General features: G+C 34.8%; 1 protein-coding gene across 3 annotated transcripts in view; it reads right to left on the bottom strand.

Annotated features, from left to right (window-relative positions):
- FILIP1 (filamin A interacting protein 1) overlaps window positions 1–19452 on the bottom strand; it is a 261103-nt gene that overhangs the window by 89371 nt on the left and 152280 nt on the right. For all 3 annotated transcript variants that reach the window (XM_051997281.1, XM_051997280.1, XM_051997283.1), the window contains exons 3-4: window positions 2888–3061; window positions 72–250 (exon numbers count right to left, since the gene is read on the bottom strand). In XM_051997281.1, coding sequence (XP_051853241.1) covers window positions 72–250; window positions 2888–3061 — 353 coding nt within the window. The remainder of the gene's footprint in view (window positions 1–71; window positions 251–2887; window positions 3062–19452) is intronic.

The raw sequence follows: 19452 nt of genomic DNA on the forward strand, positions 1-19452 counted from the left end.
TTCGTTCCATGCTTTTCAAAACCTTAGAAATAGATCCAATTGTCATATGAGAAAGGGGAACAGAGAGTTACCTTTCACGTTCCTGCTCCAGGAGGTTGGTGAAGTCATCACTTTTGTTCATGTAATCTGTATGCTTGTGCTTCTCGTTTTCTAGCTCATAAACAGTGCGCCTGTGGCACTTTTCTGCTAATAGAAGCTGTTCCAACATGCGCCGATAAGTTTCTCTTTGTTTTTCTTCAAGCCTGTCCAGCTGAGTAGGCAAAGGAGTGGAAGATCTTAATGTTTGTATTTCTCAAGTAATTAAGTTAAGAAAAAGCAAACTCAAGAATTTTTGTCTTTCTTCTCCTAAATCATCATTTATTCTATCTCAGTTGGAATTCCACTGGCTTATAAGTTCCTCATCTTACAGATGAATAAACTGAAAAGTATATTGAATAGGACTTGCCCAAGTTCAGGTAGTAAATGTCAGAGCCAAGAATAAAACCTAAGCCATAGGAAATACTTATATTATGAATTAAATACCTCATGTAGAAATACCAACAACTCTCTGTAGTCAAGATACATTCCACATATAAGAAACTTTCTCCAATATATTGTCTCCTCATCCTTTTTAAAATATATACTGTTTTTCAGCATTTTTAATAACAGGGTGGTTCTAAAAGCCAAGGATTCTACAATGTACCTAGGAAAAACACTCAGGCCCAGTTTTTTCATGTAAAAATTCGACTATCTTGCAGGAGAGTCATTGCTAGGATTACTGTTGATATTTAGCAAAATTAAAATTAAAAAAACGAGAATGAAAATATTTAGTAAGGTTTTACAAGATGAAACATCCTTGAAGATGTGCAAAGTTGTCTAGAAAAATAAGGGGAAATAGGTCACAGTATAATAATTCCCATTTATAAAACATTTGTTTTTATAATGTTTTTAAAAAAACATAATCTACTTTGATCTTTATAATACTTCTGTAAAGTAGAAACTATAGAGTTATTGTTACCTGATTTTATAGATGAGGAAATTGAGACTCAGAGTCTAAGTGATTTCCCCATCGATTATATCCTGTTATAACTAGCTATACTCTATTTCTACATGAGGGATTTAATTCACCTATGAAAGTATTTCCTATGGCTTAGGAATTTAGAAAGGGCTTCTAAAGGACACTCTGGAATATCATTTTAGAATTCCTTTTAAAAAGTAGGAGAAGTTAGCTATTTTTTCTTTAATAATTTAAATTGTGGGCTTATCTGAAGGCAAGGACTAGATCCTTTTAAGACCAATGTTTCTGTGACTGTCTTTTTCTGCTGAAATAACATTATGTAACATTTATTTCATATACCTAATTTCATAAGATTCATTATAAGAAGCATCTTGAAGTATATTTTTTAAAAAATCCTTCTGGATGGCCACAATTTAGGTTAGCCCATGGAATTCTTGAAAATTGAATATCTATTCAAATGTGTTTCATTTTTTTAATTAAATGATCACAATTCTTTAAACAAGTAGCACTGAGCATTTTTTCCTTAACTATGGCAGTTTAAAATTATGAGATTATCAGCCAATAATTATGTTATAAAACTTCTCTGAAGCAAATTTTTTTCTCTCTCAACTGCCGTACTGACAACCTAGAACACAGATTAAATTAGAGGACTACCTCTTACTTGTTATATCTTTTATAAGAGGCAACATGTTGTAGAGCAGTGTCCTTAAAGTCAGAAAGGTTTGGGTTCCAGTTTGCACTTAAAACCTATTGGCTATGTGTCCCTAGGCATGTCATCTCCAGCAATTTTCCTAATCTGCAAAGATATCTGTCTTCATTGAATCAGGGAGTTTTCTTAGCAGCAGCTCCTTATTTTGATTAAATCAGAAATTTGGGCAAAAAAAAGTATATTTTTTAGTTCCCTTCCCTAAATTAGCATCTCAGAAATCTCTTTGACTTGTTACTTAATTCTTCACTATTTAACTCAGGTCTAAAGTTGATGGTAAGAACTCACCACCAAGAAATAATAATGTTTTCTAATATTATTCTATTGGAAATAATGGATTAAAACCCTGAGATATCTCTTTTTAACTTAAAGGCCTTGGATTTTGTTTTAATCATACAGATTTCCATCTTATTTTAACAATTCATGATCAATTTAATTTTCTACATGAAAATTAATGACAGAAATGCTACAGAAGACAATCACATAGAAATGTTGAAACCACCTTACCCAAATGATAAAGTTCATAAAAATGTTTTTCTGTCAACTCAATGACAGTCAGGTAAACTCAACACTAAAACTGACTAGCACTTAGCACTTTATTTTTATCCCCAACATCACTTGCTTAGGAGGAATAACAGGCTACATGAAACTAAGGAATCTAGCCCAGATATAATAATCCCATGGAAAGGAAATCTCAAAGGAAAGTGGGGAAGGGGAAAAGATTGTCATTTTGAAATACTTCCTCAAATCCTTGTGATAAAATTGGGTTTTATTTTCCAAAAATGATGTTACCTGAATCTTGTATTATTTATTTATTTTTTGATCTTACTTGTGATTTCATCAGTGTAGCTTCGGGTTAGGAACTCACTTTATAAATTCAAATCAGTACATGTTCTGACTCTTTGTTTTGGAGAGTTGCCTAAATGACTTCCTAGTGTCACAAAGCAAGCATGCTATTTGAACTCAGGTTCTTCTGATTTCTGGAATTAGCTCTCTGTCCACTCTACATGCTCCCACTTAATTCTTTACTAAGGAATTAAATTAAGAATGTTTGACTTTTTTTTTTAAACTAAAATCTGTAAAAAGAAATTTTAAAATTACCCACTCTCATAACACCATCCCAAATGACTCTGCATATCTCTACCACCACCACCACTCATCATCACCATCATCATCGTCATTACCTCTGAAATTGGTTTCTCATATACATCTTCTCCTATGGACTTTTCCTGGGCTAGGATGGCATCTCTGTGCAGAATCCGAAGGACATTCTCTGGTGCTGCAGATCCATAATGAGCCTCTAAAACTTCAGGTTTGGTTTTTTCTGTCTTCAGCATGTGGATCACATCTTCCCTGGCCTGTGACATTAAAGGGAAGTATAGTTAGCAAGATAGCAACCTGGATTATACTCAAAACTTGCTAAAGAGACACTGCTTATCATATCAGCCTTCATTGCATCTGGGTGTTTGGAAAATTCACTGAGCATTGCTCTCTCTCATTTTACCATGAATTCTGATAGATGTTTGCCAAAAGAAGATTAACAAGCAGATATTCCACATTAGGTTGCTAGGAAGCATTCAAGCATAAGAGCATCTGTGCTAATATTAAACTGCGCAGAAATTGCTTTTGTCTGGGAGATGATAAATCAAGGAGGGGGTGGGACTCGTCCTGCAACAATTATCCAGTTTTAGTGTATTTTGAGGTCAATGGACAAACTATAGTTTTCTATTTATATTCTCAACACAGTGTTTGAAAGCTGATACTGAAAATCCTCCAGTCAGCTATTCCTCTACTCTTTGCTTTAATTCCATTTGGAATTAGCTCAGTTTGCTACAACTTCCTGTCAGATTAGCAGTTTCCCATTTCCCTCAGATGATTCATTTTGCCACTGAAACATGAGTGAAAATATACATAGTACATAATATGAAGTCCTTTTGAGTTTCATACCAATAATGAAATGTAAGCGTTAGATGGACAGATAGGTAACATAGTAGATTGAGTGTCAGGTCTGGAGTCAGGAAGATTTGAGTTCAAATCCAGTCTCAAATATTCACTACCTGTGTGACCCTAAGTCAGTCCCTTAATCTTATTTGCCTCAGTTTCCCATCTGTAAAATGAACTGGGAATAGCAAACCACTCCAATATGTTTGCCAAAGAAACTCCAAAAAGGGATCATAATCAGTTGGATACAACTGAAAATGACAAAAACAAACAATAATAGTTGAACTCTCCTATGTATTATTTTCCCTCATTAAAATTTGAGTTCCTTGAGAATAAGGATTGTCTCAAATGTTAAGCTTTGGATGGGGTAGGAGAGGAGCAGCTAAGTGGTAGGATGGATAGAGTGTCAGGTGTGGAGTCCAAGCAACCTGAGTTCAAATCTGGCCTTAAGCACTTATTAACGGTGTGGCCCATGGCAAATCACTTCACCCTCGTTGCCTATTTCTACATCTGTAAAATGAATTGGAGAAGTAAATGACAAACTACTTCAATATCTTTGTTAAGAAAACCCCAGATAGGTTCACAAAGAGTAAGAGGTGTCTGAAATGATTGAATTGAATCCAACAAAAAGGTTGGATGTTTGGCATAGATACTTTTTAATCTATTAGATAAACAAACAAGTCTGTTGATAAAGCTTTTTTAGGGGAAAAAAAGAGACTCCTTGGAAATTTTTCCTATTTCCTAGAAATTTCTGGTCCAGAGCAACACTCTTATCTCCCAATGGCAAGTGACTATGGTTAGAGGTTATTGGGTAAGATTAGGTTATGGTGACTGCAGACAATGACTGGGAAAAACAAGAAATTAGTGACCATAGCTCAATATATTGTACTTTTATTATTTTTAATAATAGCTTTTTATTTTCAAAATATATGCAAAAGAAGTTTTCAGCATTCACCCATGCAAAATCTTGTGTCCCAAATTTTTCTCCCTCCCTTATATTGCACTTTTATGATCAGCTCAATATGTTGCACTTTTATGATCAGTTGCGAAATTCCTAGAGTGAATAGATCTACTACATCAAGACTCCTCCAGAGTCACTAATTACATTTTACACATTATAAGAAATTTTCCCCAAAATTTTGACTCCAATTCCCTCCTTCAAATATGTGTACTTTCCAACATGTTTTCTAGGGATTCATGTGAAGGATCACAAAATATTTTTGCAATTTCCCCTAAGTGACTGGATCACTTAACCAGTGACTTTAGAAAATCATTCCTCATCTATAAAATCAATTATCTCAAAGGAGAATGATGAGGTCTACTGGCTGTCTTCTCACACAATTTGCTGAATTCTTACTGGATATTTTGTAAAAACTTTAAGATTTATAGCTTTTATGCAATGGTGACTAAGGCCAACATGGCAAAAAAGCTGAAATATTTCTTTTAAGTATTTTGTTATGGGTCCTAACATGTAGATATCTTGTTACATGAACATAAAAACTCTGAAGCCACTGTCAATAGAGAATGTATTATGAGCTGTTTTCCCTGTCAGATTGTAGGTCTGAACCATCCCTACTCAATCCCTTTCTATATAGCTAATGACATACATTTCATACAATCATTGAATTTTGGAGCTGGTATGATCATAGAATCATAGATGAAGAACTGGGAAGGGATTTCAGAGACCATCTAATCCAACCTTCTCATTTTACAAATAAGGAAACTGAAGACTACAGAGTTTAGGTGCCAAGATTATGAAGGTAGTAAAGGTCTGTGATTTGAAATCAGGTCTCTAGATTTAGTGCAAGAGACTTTAAGACAGCATCTAGTTCTACATCTTCATTTTGCATATAAGGAAACATGAACTTGAAGAAGTGAAATGACTTGCCCAAACTCAAATAGCCAGTAAACAACACAGAGAGGATTCAAACTCAGGGCTTCTGGTCCTAAGTTATGTATTTTTTATTGCTCCATGATTCATTATTGAGAAAAAGGAAGGAAATAAGCATTTGTATAATACCTACTATGTGCCAAGAATTGTCCTAAGTTTTTTTTTAAATTACTGGGACAGCTAGATAATGCAGTAGATAGAGCACCAGCCTTGGAGTCAGGAGGACCTGAGTTCAAGTCTAGCCCAGACACTTGACACATTTGAGCTTGTCAAAGTCAAATAACCCTAAGTGCCAGGGGGAAAAAAAAAAAAAAAAAAAAGGAAAAAATTATCTCATTTGATCCTCACAACAACCATGGAAGGTAGATGCTATTATTGTTCCCATTTTACAGTTGAAGAAATTGAGGAATAGATGAAATATAATGTTAGTAAGAAAAAATTCTAACACCTAAAGGAACTGGGATGGACCTCCAGTAGAGGGTAACCTTTCACCTGAGGTTTAAAAGAAGATGGAGATGCTAAAAGTTGAAAGTAAAGATAGAAATCATTCCAGGAATGTAATGCTAGATAGTGCAAAAGTATAGAAATAGGAGATGTAATGATGTGTGAGGAATAGCAAAGAAGCTATTTAGCAGGATTGAAGAATTCATGTAGAAAATTAAAGTGTAAAGAAAACTGGAAAGACCTGCATTTTAATGTCATTTCAGATGCTAACTATATAAGTTGAATGGGCAAGTCATTTGGGACAGCTAGGTAATGCAGGCTAAAGTAGTTAGGATGGAATCAGAAAAACTCCAGTTCAAATATGGCAAATAACAGACACTTATTAGTTGTATAATCCTGGGTAAGTCACTTAAACTTGATCTGCCTCAGCTTCCTTAACTATGAAATGGATATAATAACATCATCTCAACAGAGGTGTTGAGAGGATTAAATGAGATGTTTGTAATATTCTTAGCACAGTGCCTGGCATATAGTAGGCACTTAATTTTTTTTAAGTTCTTTACCCTTTCTGACAGTCAGGCTTCCTCAACAGTAAAACTAAGATAATAATGCATGTAAATTTCTGCACAAACTTTAAGGTTCTATATAAATATGAGCTATGATTCTTTTTATTATTAGTATTCTTTTCACAACATAGACCTTTCTGAGCACTGTTATCATCAATTTCATTAGTCCTACCAATAGTTCTTCTTGAAAAAGGGGTAGACAGAAGACAAAAGTTGCATTCTATCTGGGATTAATGGCATCCTTGATCATGTGACTTAAAAAAAATGTATTATTATAGTTTTTTATTTACAAAATATATGCATAGGTAATTTTTCAGCACTGACCCTTGCAAAACCTTCTGTTCCAATTTTTCCCCTCCTTCCTCCCTTCCCCCTCCCCCAGATGGCAGGTAGACCAATACATGTTAAATATGTTAAAGTATATGTTAAATACAATATATGTATACATATCCATACAGTTATTTTGCTGCACAAGAAAAATCAGACTTAGAAATAAGGTAAAAATAACCTAAGAAAGAAATTTAAAAATTCAAGCAGACAAAAACAGAGGGAGTGGAAATGCTATGTTGTGGCTCATACTTAGTTCTTTTGCTGGGTGTAGCTGGTTCTCTTTATAATTGAACAAATGGAACTGATTTGGTTCATCTCATTGTTGAAGAGAGTCACATCCATCAGAAATTATCATTATATAGTATTGTTGTTGAAATATATAATGATCTCCTTATCTTGCTCATTTCACTCAACATCAGTTCATGTAAGTAAGTCTCTCTAGGCCTTTCTGAAATCATCCTGCTGGTCATTTCTTACAGAACAATAATATTCCATAATATTCATATACCACAATTTACCCAACCATTCTCCAATTGATGGGCATCCATTCATTTTAACCACCACAAAAAGGGTTGCCACAAACATTTTGGCACATACAGGTCCCTTTCCCTTCTTTAGTATCTCTTTGGGATATAAGCCCAGAAGTAACACTGCTGGATCAAAGGGTATGCACAGATTGATAACTTTTTGGGCATAATTCCAGATTGCTCTCCAGAATGGTTAGATTCATCACAACTCCACCAACAATGCGTCAATGTCCCAGTTTTTCCACATCCCCTCCAATTCATCATCATTTTTTCCTGTCATCTTAGCCAATCTGACAGGTGTGTAGCAGTATCTCAGAGTTGTCTTAATTTGCATTTCTCTGATCAATAATGATTTCTTCTCTTCTAATCTTGTCTGCATTAGTTTTGTTTGTACAAAAGCTTTTTAATTTGATATAATCAAAATTTTCTATTTTGTGATCAATAATGATCTCTAGTTCTTCTTTGGTCACAAATTGATTATGTGATTTTTCAACCATTATTATTGCTGACACTCCACCTTCAGTTCTCATCAGCATCAACTTACTTCCTAAACTCTTACAATCTGACCCCACCACTCTACCGAAAGTATTTTCAGTATTGCAAGTGATCGAAGGAACTTTTATCCATCATCTTGGATTCTTTTAACCTTTGATAATGCTGATGATCCCTTCATCCTGGATATAATCTTATTGATTTCCATAGTTCTTCTCTTTCCCATTTTTCTTTCTGCCTCTGTGGCCATTCCTTTGAAATCTGGTTTATTGATTCATAATTCATTTCCCTTAATATGATCACAAGGAAGCTGGATGGTCAGTGAATACAGTACTGGACCTGGAGTTAGGAATACCTAAGTTCAAATCTGGCATTAATCAACTTCTAGATGTGTGATATTGGGCAAGTCATTTAGTTCTGTTTGCCTTAATTCACTGGAGAAAGAAATGGGAAACCACTCCAATAAAATCTAATGAACAACATAGGCATTTCATAGTCCACAAGGTCACAAAGAATCGGACACTACTGAACAACAACTCCAATCAGAGGAGATAAAGTGACATATGTCCATCCTCTTCATCTTGACATCACTCAGAAGGATTCCATTTCCACATTAATGAATGCTGAAATTCATTTACCTGACCGTAATCTTTTTTTCATTCCATTTTTCACTCTGCCTTTATGATTCCCCAAGCTGGTTTTTTATTCTCACAATGATTTCTAATCTTTCCATCCTTTACCCTTTTCCTGGGCTTCATCATGGCATTGGGTATACTCTATCATTCCTTATCTCAATCCTATAGTGAATCAGATCAACTCAGTAATATTCTCTACATTGAAGTCCTTTGCCCTCTTATTCTGTTAATGATCATGCTTTGCAGAGTCCTACTCATTGGAGAAAAATCCCGATTGGGCTGAACCCATTGAGTCACTTTATACCACTTAATTTTACTACTATTTACTCAGACTATTGTAATAGCTTTGCCAATCTCTTATCTCTCCAATCTCTCCCCATCAGAAATACCCAAATAATCTTCATAAATCATAGATTTGACCATGTCACTCTTTTGCTTAATTCTTTAGTGCTCTCTCTTGTCTCAAGGATAAAAGGCAAACCATCAGTCTGGCTTTAAGTTTCTCTACAACTTGATGATTCTCATGCCATCTGGTGGTTAAAACTTCCATTTGAAATCATTAAAGTTAAGTCTCTCATTTTACAGATAGAGATCCTGAAATCTGGAAAAAAGATTTTTATATTATTAATAGTATACCCCTAAATGGAAGCTGGGTTTATAACTCAGAAAAGAAAAGACAATAAGATGGCACAGAGGACAAAGTGCTAGGTCTGGAGTCAGGAAGATCTGAATTAAAATTTGCCTTCAGATACTTATTAGCTGAGTGACTCTTGGCAAGTCACTTTCCTTTGTTTGCTTCAATTTCCCCATCTATAAAAATGAGCTGAAGAAGAAAATGGCAAGCCATTCTAGTATCTTTGCCAAGAAAACCCCGACTGGGATCATGAAGAATTGGACATGACTGAAACAACTGACCAACAACAGAAGATTATAGAATAGGGATTAAATCTGTGGTTTCATTGACATAAAAAACTACTTTATAAAAGCAGGTCAGCACTTGCTGGGCAATGTATAATCTTAGAGAGTTTTCTTGGATGCTAAGATCCTTGGATGCTACTTGATCTAGGTCATATAACCATTAAGTGTTAGTATCAGGACTTGAATCCAGATCTCTGCTGGCTCTGATGGAAGTTCTCTACCATACCACACAATCTGTCTTCCTCTTCAGCATTTAAGCATCTTTTGCTAGTTGAGGAGTCTCCTCACTTTCTGACTAGTGAATGGGCTCAGCTGTAGTCCCTACAATTTTAGCACAAAAGAGGAAGTAAACCCCAAATTGCATAGACAGTTAAATATCAGCTATATATTTCTATTTTTATTCTTGTCTCACTCTCTGTTAAACTCTTATAAACACCTCATAAGCCCATCTGCCAACAGAACTAGAATTGAAATGACCATATATTTCCTTTGAGTTGCCAATGCCTGCCTACTAATGCCAGCCTCTGAATAAACTTAGAATATTGAGCTCAGGGGAGTATAAGAATTATAGATTTTTTTCCTCACCTTTACATATTCTAGATTTGTTACATTTTGTCTAGACAGACAAAGGAAACTTTCACAGAAGGATCATTTCTTTGCTGTAATTCTTCTTTGTGACATTCTGAAAAAGAGCTTGCTACTTGGTGAGAGCCAGAGAAATTGCAAGTGTCTCAAGTGTATTACTGTAACATATAATGCAGTAGATGATATTTAAAGTTCATACTAACTGGGCCAGGATTATATGTCCTAATACCCAAACATTTTTATAATAAGGGTCAAAAACATTTGGCAGGGATTGGGCTCAGGTAGAGGATAGAAAAAAAAATGAATAATGTTCATTGTTGGGGAAGTAGTAAAAAGAAACAAGGGGGTTAGAAGAAGGGGGCTGTGGTGAAGAGATCCTAGGAATGGCAACTCAAAAGGTGATTGTGACACATGCTGATGGAAAACTTCAAGATGAGAGATGATTGTTATTATGAGGGAAGTATACCACTCTCATGACAGCACCCAGGGGCAAAGTACCATCCACTCTCTGCTAGTTGTTTCTCTGAGTTTCAAATATGAAAGAAATTGGATCAAGCCTTGTAGTGATTGGACAGGTGGATGTTAAAATAAAATTCTAATCCCTTTTTCAGGCTATCCGATACTTCATTGCTATGTCATTCCCAGCATGGGTAGCACTAATAAAGTTGTCAGCCAGATAAGAAGTTTTATAAGACAATGGATTTTTTTCTAACAACTAACTTCCAAGGTTGTTTGTGTTCATAACCAATTTAGATAAATACTTTCCCCACATCTTTTACTATTTTTTTTTTAAAGAATGTAATGAAATAATAACACTCTAAGTGGGCCAAACTAGGGGTTGGCCCTGCCTATTAATCTGTTTCTTACAGAGGCAATTAGGATTGAATTGTATAAAGGTATGGTTGATCTCTTGGCACTGTCATTCAAGATAAGAAGCACACTATCTTCCTTTCTACCTTTCTATCCTATTCCTTTTCCACACATCATATTTGTTCTTAATAACTCATTTGGAATCTATGACAATTGAATTTTGAACAAAAGTGTCCCTTGAAAGTCATATGATTTTATAGAAATCAAGGTCCAATATGTATATTCATGCTCAATATCACATAGGGAAAAAGGGGTAGACATGGGACTTAAAACATATTCTGATTCTAAATCTAGATTTCTTTCTAACACATTACTGTAATTTGAAAGTCTGTAAGTTCCTTGAGGGCAGGGGCATTTCATATTTGTCATTGTATTCCCCATCACCTAGTGGAATGTCTGATACACAGTAGGCATTTAATAAATTCTTATTAATTGATGAATGCTTTAAATTAAGTCTTCCTTTAATGTGTTCAAGTTTCAACCTGTATTCTTTCTTGGGCTAATATATTTCACAAGTTTATTGCTCTATGTGCAAAAGAATATTTCCTTTGTTCCAAATATCCTTCCAACTTCTATATGTGCTATCTAATTTCCAGTACTTGGAGACTTACTGAACTAGTCCATATCAACTTTCTTCACACTTTTCATGATCTTACAGATTTTGATCATCTGGTTTTTCAACTTATATATTTTTGACTCATAATTTTTTTTATTTTTTAATTTGTCCTTATATGCCATACCTTTCATTCTTTCGTAATTTTAATTGTCTTGTTATAAGATATCCTCTATCTCATTCATGAACTATTTGAAATCTAAACATGAGAATCTTGCCAAATATTCCAAATATGGATAAGCCACCAAAACCATAACTAAGATGGGATAGTTGGAATTTAGCCCCAAGTGCTAATATCTGGGAATACTTTCTACCCAGGGACCACTGTCACTTTTTTCTACCATGATACAGAGAGAATAAGACAAGATTCAAATTATAAATTAATTGGTAGCACTTAAGGATTAGAGAGGTGCTTAATTATATCTTAAACTTTGTTTTTTTTTTAAATCATGTCTGATTATTAAACTTAGTTCTTATAACTTTTTGGGTTTAGTTTAATATTTTAGCTAACAATAAAATGAGTAGAATTCGGGGTTTTGATTTTTTTTTTGCAAAGCAGTTGGAGTTAAATGATTTACCCAGCCACACAACTAGTAAGTGTTAAATGTCTGAGGCAGAATGTGAACCCAGATTCTCTTGACTCAAGCACTGATGCGCTATCCACTATGCCATCTAGCTTCCTCCATGAGTAGAATTTGGGGGAAAAAACTTAGCATCAACTTTCCCAGAGTTCTAGTCACATTTTATATTCTTATTTCTTCAACTGCCTTAGGTTGGGATATGCTCCAGGACAAGTTAGAAATCAAAGAATATAGAAAAGATAATGCCAGAAATAAGATTTTATGTTTCCATGGTTATGGCTAAAGCCAACAAAGTAAAAAAAAGGGGAGTAGTGGAGAGGGGTCTCTACATTACCAGAAGGAGGACCTTTTATCAAAAGTCTCCTCTGTCTAAGAACCAAATCAACCAATCCTATTATTATTATTAATTGGATGGGTCATATAGTGAACTTGAGAAATAACAGAACAACAGCCTGAGTGCCTCACTAGCACTCCAGATGAAGGCCCCCAGCCGTTTGGGGTAATGAGACTTTACAAATAGTGATTTTCTTTGGGTTACTCCAAAACTCTAACTTGAACCAAAGAGGTACTAGGAACAGCTTTTAGAGCATTAAGAACAAAATTGGAGCCTGCTGATTTGAGACTGTTCTCTCCCGTGTGACCTCATGAGAACTTTCTAATTTTCAAGACCCAGCAAAATTCAAACCAAGTGATATCATATGAAAGAAATTCCTCCATTAAACCACTAATCTCAGAGTGTACTTTTAATATCCAGAATTGGTTTTCTAACACTACAGTAAACAGAATCTTGGGCAAGTCATTCAAGCTTTCTGAGACTTGATTTCCTCCTGTGTAAAATGTAAGGAAAAGATTAAATGATTTTTGTGGTCTATTCCAGTTCTAAGGATAATGCCAAGATAATTCTGATTTTTAAAAAATGAAATCTTGGTATCACAAAAGATCAAAATACAGTCATAGTTTTCCTGTAATTAGTGAACTGGAGAGTAACTGTCAGACCATGGATTTAAGCACATTTTTTTATGACTTCTGCTTTTTTTTTTTTTTTTTTTTAACCCACTTGGGTTTATTAATAGTGCAACAGCTGCTGAGTTCTGGATCAGAAATTAGATAAGGTCACAGGTTGTCCAGGCGGTGCTGTGATTCCACCAGTGGGTAATTTCATAAATTCTTAAAGACTTTGCAAGCTTTGGGGACTGTGCTAACAAAGACTATAGGTAAAGACCTCATAGGGATCCCTCTCTTCCTAAAGGTGAACAAGGTGCCCTGCTGATAGAATGGCCAGTTTCCTTGGAACTCTGGGAAGCAAAATCTCCCAGAACACAGAGGACATCATTGTTAAGGATCAGCCAGATGACATAGTCTTAGGGAGCTCAGTAGTTGTTTATTGAGTCCTGTAAACTTAATCATTTCCAGTTAAGCCATAACACGCAGAACAAGCACCTGTGAATTAACTGTGGCTACTTCAAACTTTGTTTATTTTTTATAAAAGGGTCCAAATGATCACATTTTTTCAACTTCTTTCCTTTTTTCCTCAGTCTTCCTTTTGAGCCAAGACTGGACAGCTTTTGTTTTTGTTTTTTTCCTTTTATCCTTCTTAAAAAGGGAAAATATTCAAAAAAGATAAGAAAAAAAGCATTTTTCTAGAGAGACTACTGCACATGAAGTTTCACTCTCAAATCATTGAGAAAATTTGTGCTTCTTTAAAAATGTTTTAAGGTCAGGTTAAGGTGAATTCTGTATTTATAATAGGCTTAAAACAGGTTTTTTTTTTTGTAAAACTATATATCATAAGGCTTCATCCATCCTGAATGAGTCATAGGATCATAAATTTAGAGGTAGAAGGGAATTGAGAAGCCATTAAGTTGGAACCCCTTACTTTACAGATGGGGAAAATGAAATTCAGAAAAGTTAAATGACTTGCTCAAGATCATATAGGTAGTAAATAGCCGAGCTAGAATTTGAGTTCAGGTCTTCTGATTCTAAATCCAGCATCCTTTCTATCACAGCATGCTCTTTTTGTCATTCTGGATAGCTAAGTTTTTTCAGATATGAATCCATCATGTATTAGAACTTTTAACTATTAATTGATATATTTCTAAAATGTACTATCATCTTTCCTTTTATGGAAATCTGAAAAGCCATTTTTTGTGGGAGGGGATTTCTAGGCTTCAAAACAAGTTTTCTTTGTTATCAATACACCTCTTTCTGCCTGATATCCTCTCCCTCTTTTGGAATCTACTTGGAAGGAACCATCTATGCTATAAACTTCAATCTCCCAACCAACCTGGGACTTCCTTATTATGTGTGACATCAAGAATTTAAAGTTAGGAGAGACCTACATGGACTGATGCTAAGTGAGATGAGCAGAACCAGGAGATCATTATACACTTCGACAACGATATTGTATGAGGATGTATTCTGATGGAAGTGGATTTCTCTGACAAAGAGACTTAACTGAGTTTCATTGGAGAAATGATGGACAGAAACAGCTACACCCAAAGAAGGAATACTGGGAAATGAATGTGAACTATTTGCAATTTTGATTTTCTTCCCGAGTTATTTTTACCTTCTGAATCCAATTCTCCCTGTGCAACAAGAGAACTGTTTGGTTCTGCAAATATGTATTGTATCTAGGATATACTGCAACATGTTTAGCATATATAGGACTGCTTGCCATCCTGGGGGGGGGGGGAGGAGGGAGGGAGGGGAAAAAAACGAAACATAAGTGATTGCAAGGGATAATGTCGTGTAGAAATTATCCTGGCATGGATTCTGTCAATGCGAAGTTATTATTAAATAAAATAAAATTTATTATAAAAAAAAAAAAAAAAAAGAATTTAAAGTTAAATACTTCTTGTAAGGTGAGGGGTAAAGTTCAATTAGAATAGAGAGGCCTATGGTTTATAACATTATTGACTGCATTATTCATGGAAATGTCTACATCCTCAAAAAACAGGTGCAATACACCAGGACAGTTACCTTATTCAAAAGTCTGTAATTACATGAATAATAGTAATAATTCACATATACAAAAATACATATGTAAATATTTTTCTTCTTCTATGTAATGTAATATTTGGGCATGCTGCTTGTTATGCAATTTCTAAAAAGAAAAAAAGTCTTAGCCATTGTTTATTGTCTCCTTTTGGTTTTAAATACTGGTCATGAAAAAACAAATTATGTTAAAATATGTGAAGGACTTTTTATTACAGAATCAAAAAATTGATTTGCAGCAAAAAAAAAAAATAAATAAATGAAGTAACAGCCTTTCCAATTGTAGAAATGATCATTTCTATCCAGTGTTTAATAACTAGTAATTGTATTGGGACCAAGGTTTTCCCCCTTTTCTACTTATTAATTCAGAAATCAACCAGTGTGGGAAATCTTTCTCAGAGATTTACCTAGGCCAAGATCTAATCAGACAGTAAAAGAAATGCTAAGTTTGGGCTAACGGGACGATTCCTTTTCATTGTATTTAGTTGGACAGGTTTGGGAAAATGTTGATTCTTCCTTTTGTCAGACAGATGATATGGAAATTGATAAGTCCCTTTGGTCAAGATTTAGGAAATACAAGTTATGTACCCCCAAACCCTCATTGTAATATAATTCAGCCTTTCACTATAATATTCATTTTCCTCATTAATAAATTTCTCACTAATAATTCTCATTAATTCATTTCTAATTAATTTACCTAGATATAAAAAATGATAAATCACAGTGAATTAATGTCTGTAGTGACTACATGTATACAGAAAAGGTCTTAAAAATGTATTGACAGAACTTATGAGAGAAAATCTCATACTCTAAAATACTTATAAATTTCTAAAAAGCTTTCTAACAAGCTTATGATATGACCATTGCAAGAAACATTAACCCCATTTTACAGAAGTTAACCAAAAGATTTCTGACTTGCTTATAGTCAGTCATGCTGAGTAGGAAGAGTCAGAGTTGGAATTTTCTGGCTTGAAATACAGCACTATTTCCATAATGTCATAATGTCATAATTCCACATAGTATAGTATATATAATGGGACTGTTTCTGATTATTCCAAAGTATCATTATGAACATCTTTCACAATGATATACCAAACACATAGCCATAGGATGTATATAGATGTGGATTATAAAAGTATATACCAGTTCAGTGCCTTCCATTGCTTTACCAGTCAAAATAAAACTCCTTAGTCTGGCATTTAAGGTTCCCCCACCCTCAACCCTGTCTCCAAGTTGGCCTGCTTCCAGTCAAACCTTCTAGCTTTATTTGACATTACTCACCTTCCCACACTAAACTTCAGAGAATACTGGATCACTCATTGTACTATCTTATCCTGCCCTCTCCTGCTTCTTGTGTATTTGTGCAGGCATCCTCACTGACTAGAATGGATTCCTTTCTCATCTCTCTACCTATTTAAATTCTTCTTTTAATTTAAAGTCCATTTCAGGTACTCTCTTGTCCATTAAACTTGACCTCCCCAGCTGGAAGCATTCCTTTCCTCCCTAAATCTAACCCCAATTTGTTAAACTTTTCCTATGCATTTACTACATTTCAATTTATTGTCTGTATATGTTTTTAATTTCTCCTACTTTATTTCAGCAGGGTAGCTAAGTAGAGTTGTAGAAAGAGGGCAAGGCTTGCAGTCAAGAGGACCTGAGTCCACTTACTAGCTGAATGACTCTTGGCAAGACATGTCACCCTGTTTGATTCACTTTCCTTGACTGTAAAATGAACTGGAGAAGTAAATCACAAACCACTGAAGTATCTTTGCCAAGAGAACCTCAAATGAGGGCACAAAGAGTCAATCATAATTGAAAAATGATTAGGGGCAACCTATTCCAAGATTTGTAAATTCATCATTATCACTGAGAGATGACACTTCTGTAGACATGATATCATACTACAATTTTCTTCATTCCCTCTTTAACAATTGACTTTTAGAAGAATTTGAGGCACAAACAACAAATATGATGTAATGGAATAGCCTCTTTACTGCCCATGTGATCAGAGCTTACTCTTCAGTACAGTGATCATCTCACTACAACACGCTGCTTTTGGCATTACATATCCTAAAACTGTTGGCCTGTCTTGATTCTACATCAATTTAGTGATATATAATTTACTGGTACCTTATAGAGAGGAGTTGTTAAACACCATCAAAATACATTGATTTCATGAATGCTATAAGTTTTCAGATGATAGATCATACCCTGAAATAAGACCCCAGCAAGGGCTATGTTGTGATGATTTGATGGGAATTTTGTTTTGTGGTTATTGTTTTTATAAATCATAAATAACCTTTTAATGTCATGTCTCAGTTTTAAATGCTAAGTCATTTTTCTGAAATTATACATTTTTAGTAAGCTGCATTTATTCATTAAAATATGTTTTTTTCAATGAGCTTTGAATCAGATCTCCTAATTATGATCCACTCAGAACACACTTTAAATTCTCCAATTTAAACAGGTGCATCATATGGCAGTGCTTCATGGCTTTAGATGACTCAGAATCTGCAAAGATTTTGAACAGCAACCCTTCCTGAGACCCGATATCCCAGAGCAGATGAATCATTATTATACTGAACCATCAACATTTTTCCATCCTTGCACTTTTCATGTCACAGAGAGATATTCTCACTGACTTCTAGAGTTAAAAAGTACTTTGGAGGTCATTTCTTTCCAACACCTTTATTTTTACAGATCATAAACTTAGGTTTAGAATAGTGAAGTCATTTGCCAAGCTTACCCATTGAGTCAGAGATAAAACCCAGACCAACTTCCCAGCCTACTATTCTTCCTGCTAAACAACACTGTATTTTCTCTCCCAGCAAATCTTCATAATGCCAATATTTCTTGTATACCATTATATTACCAATATGTTCTTTTATAATGCTGCCAAATTCATCTTTCATAAACATCTTTTTCATCACTTTCCTAGTCAAAAACTGACAATGGCTTTCAATGAGCTCTTAACTTCCCTGCCAACTTTTAAGGCTTTCTATGAACAAGCTCCAATCAACATTTTCAATCTCATTTCCTATTTTTTAACATTTGAATGTGAGCTCCTAGAAGCAAAAATCATTTCATTCTTTGTCTTTATATCTCTACCACCTAGCATAGCATTAATAAATATTGACTGATTGATGAGAGATCTGTTCCAATTAGTCTAGCCTTCACATGACCATACTGACTCTGCTTTTTTCTTATCTATGCTATTCTTTTATTTACAGTATTGTCCCACTGTTTTTTCACCTATAATGTTTGGTGCATAGTAAGTCCTTACTTAATAAATATTTGCTGATTTGACTTTAACACTCTTTGCCTTTCAGTATAAGAAGATAACACACTCTAAGTCATAAGATGGTTTCTACAATGTATGATACAGAGAACTTCAGAGCCTTTCAAAGGGAAGAGGAGCCTGGAGGACAGACATGAGTCAGAACTAGTATTCGGCCATTTACAATAGAATGACATTACTACCTCAAACAAAATATAATCAAGAATGGTTGGAGTCTACTTGGAAAGAATTTTGTTTTTTCCCTGCTTATTGTCATGATTGAGGTTTGGTGAATTTATTTTCTCTCCATTTCTCTTTTCCTTTACACTTAAACCTTATGTAATTACTATCTGTACTTTTATAATGATTTTCCCCCCACATAGCTACATAATTCAGAGATAGACTAATAAAAAATAGATCAACAATTGCATTCTGAATGAGTACTTTCTCCATTTCCCTCCTTTCTTTATCTTTGTGTCTCTGCATCTCTCTCTCTTTGTCTGTCTGTCCATTTCTTTACCTTCTCGTTTCTTTTCTCTCTGTCCATCTCCATGTTTCTGTCTGTCTGTCTCTCTCTCTCTCTGAGTCTTTCTCTATTTTCTTGCCTGTCTCTGCTTTCCTGTCTCTCTGTCCCTGTCTCTATTGTACACACACACACACACACACACACACACACACACACACACACACACTTTCTCTCCACCCTAAGGAGAAGCTTTAAATACAGTTCAGGGAGTTGTTTTCCACCTTCATTTCTATTTCTTACACCATCTCCTCAATATACAATATAATGTCTTATGCTGAAGAACAAACAGCTATTGTCTCTACCTCTCTACTCTACATTGCTGGGGGGCGAGGGGGAGGAGAAGAGGGAAGGAAGGAGGAGGAGAAGGAACCACTCTACTATCTGTAGTCTTTGCTATCAACGCTCTCTTTTTCCCATTGCCAGCATGTATGCTGTTTTGTGTTCTCCTTGTTATTTCTAATCCTTGCCACCATTTTGTCCAATTTCTACTCTTCTCTCTTCCTCTCCTTTTCTCTATTTTCTTTTCTAATCTGATTTCTATTACTTCCCTGATAATTCT

This window comes from Antechinus flavipes, chromosome 4, assembly GCF_016432865.1.
Source record: "Antechinus flavipes isolate AdamAnt ecotype Samford, QLD, Australia chromosome 4, AdamAnt_v2, whole genome shotgun sequence".
Classification (NCBI taxonomy): domain Eukaryota; kingdom Metazoa; phylum Chordata; class Mammalia; order Dasyuromorphia; family Dasyuridae; genus Antechinus; species Antechinus flavipes.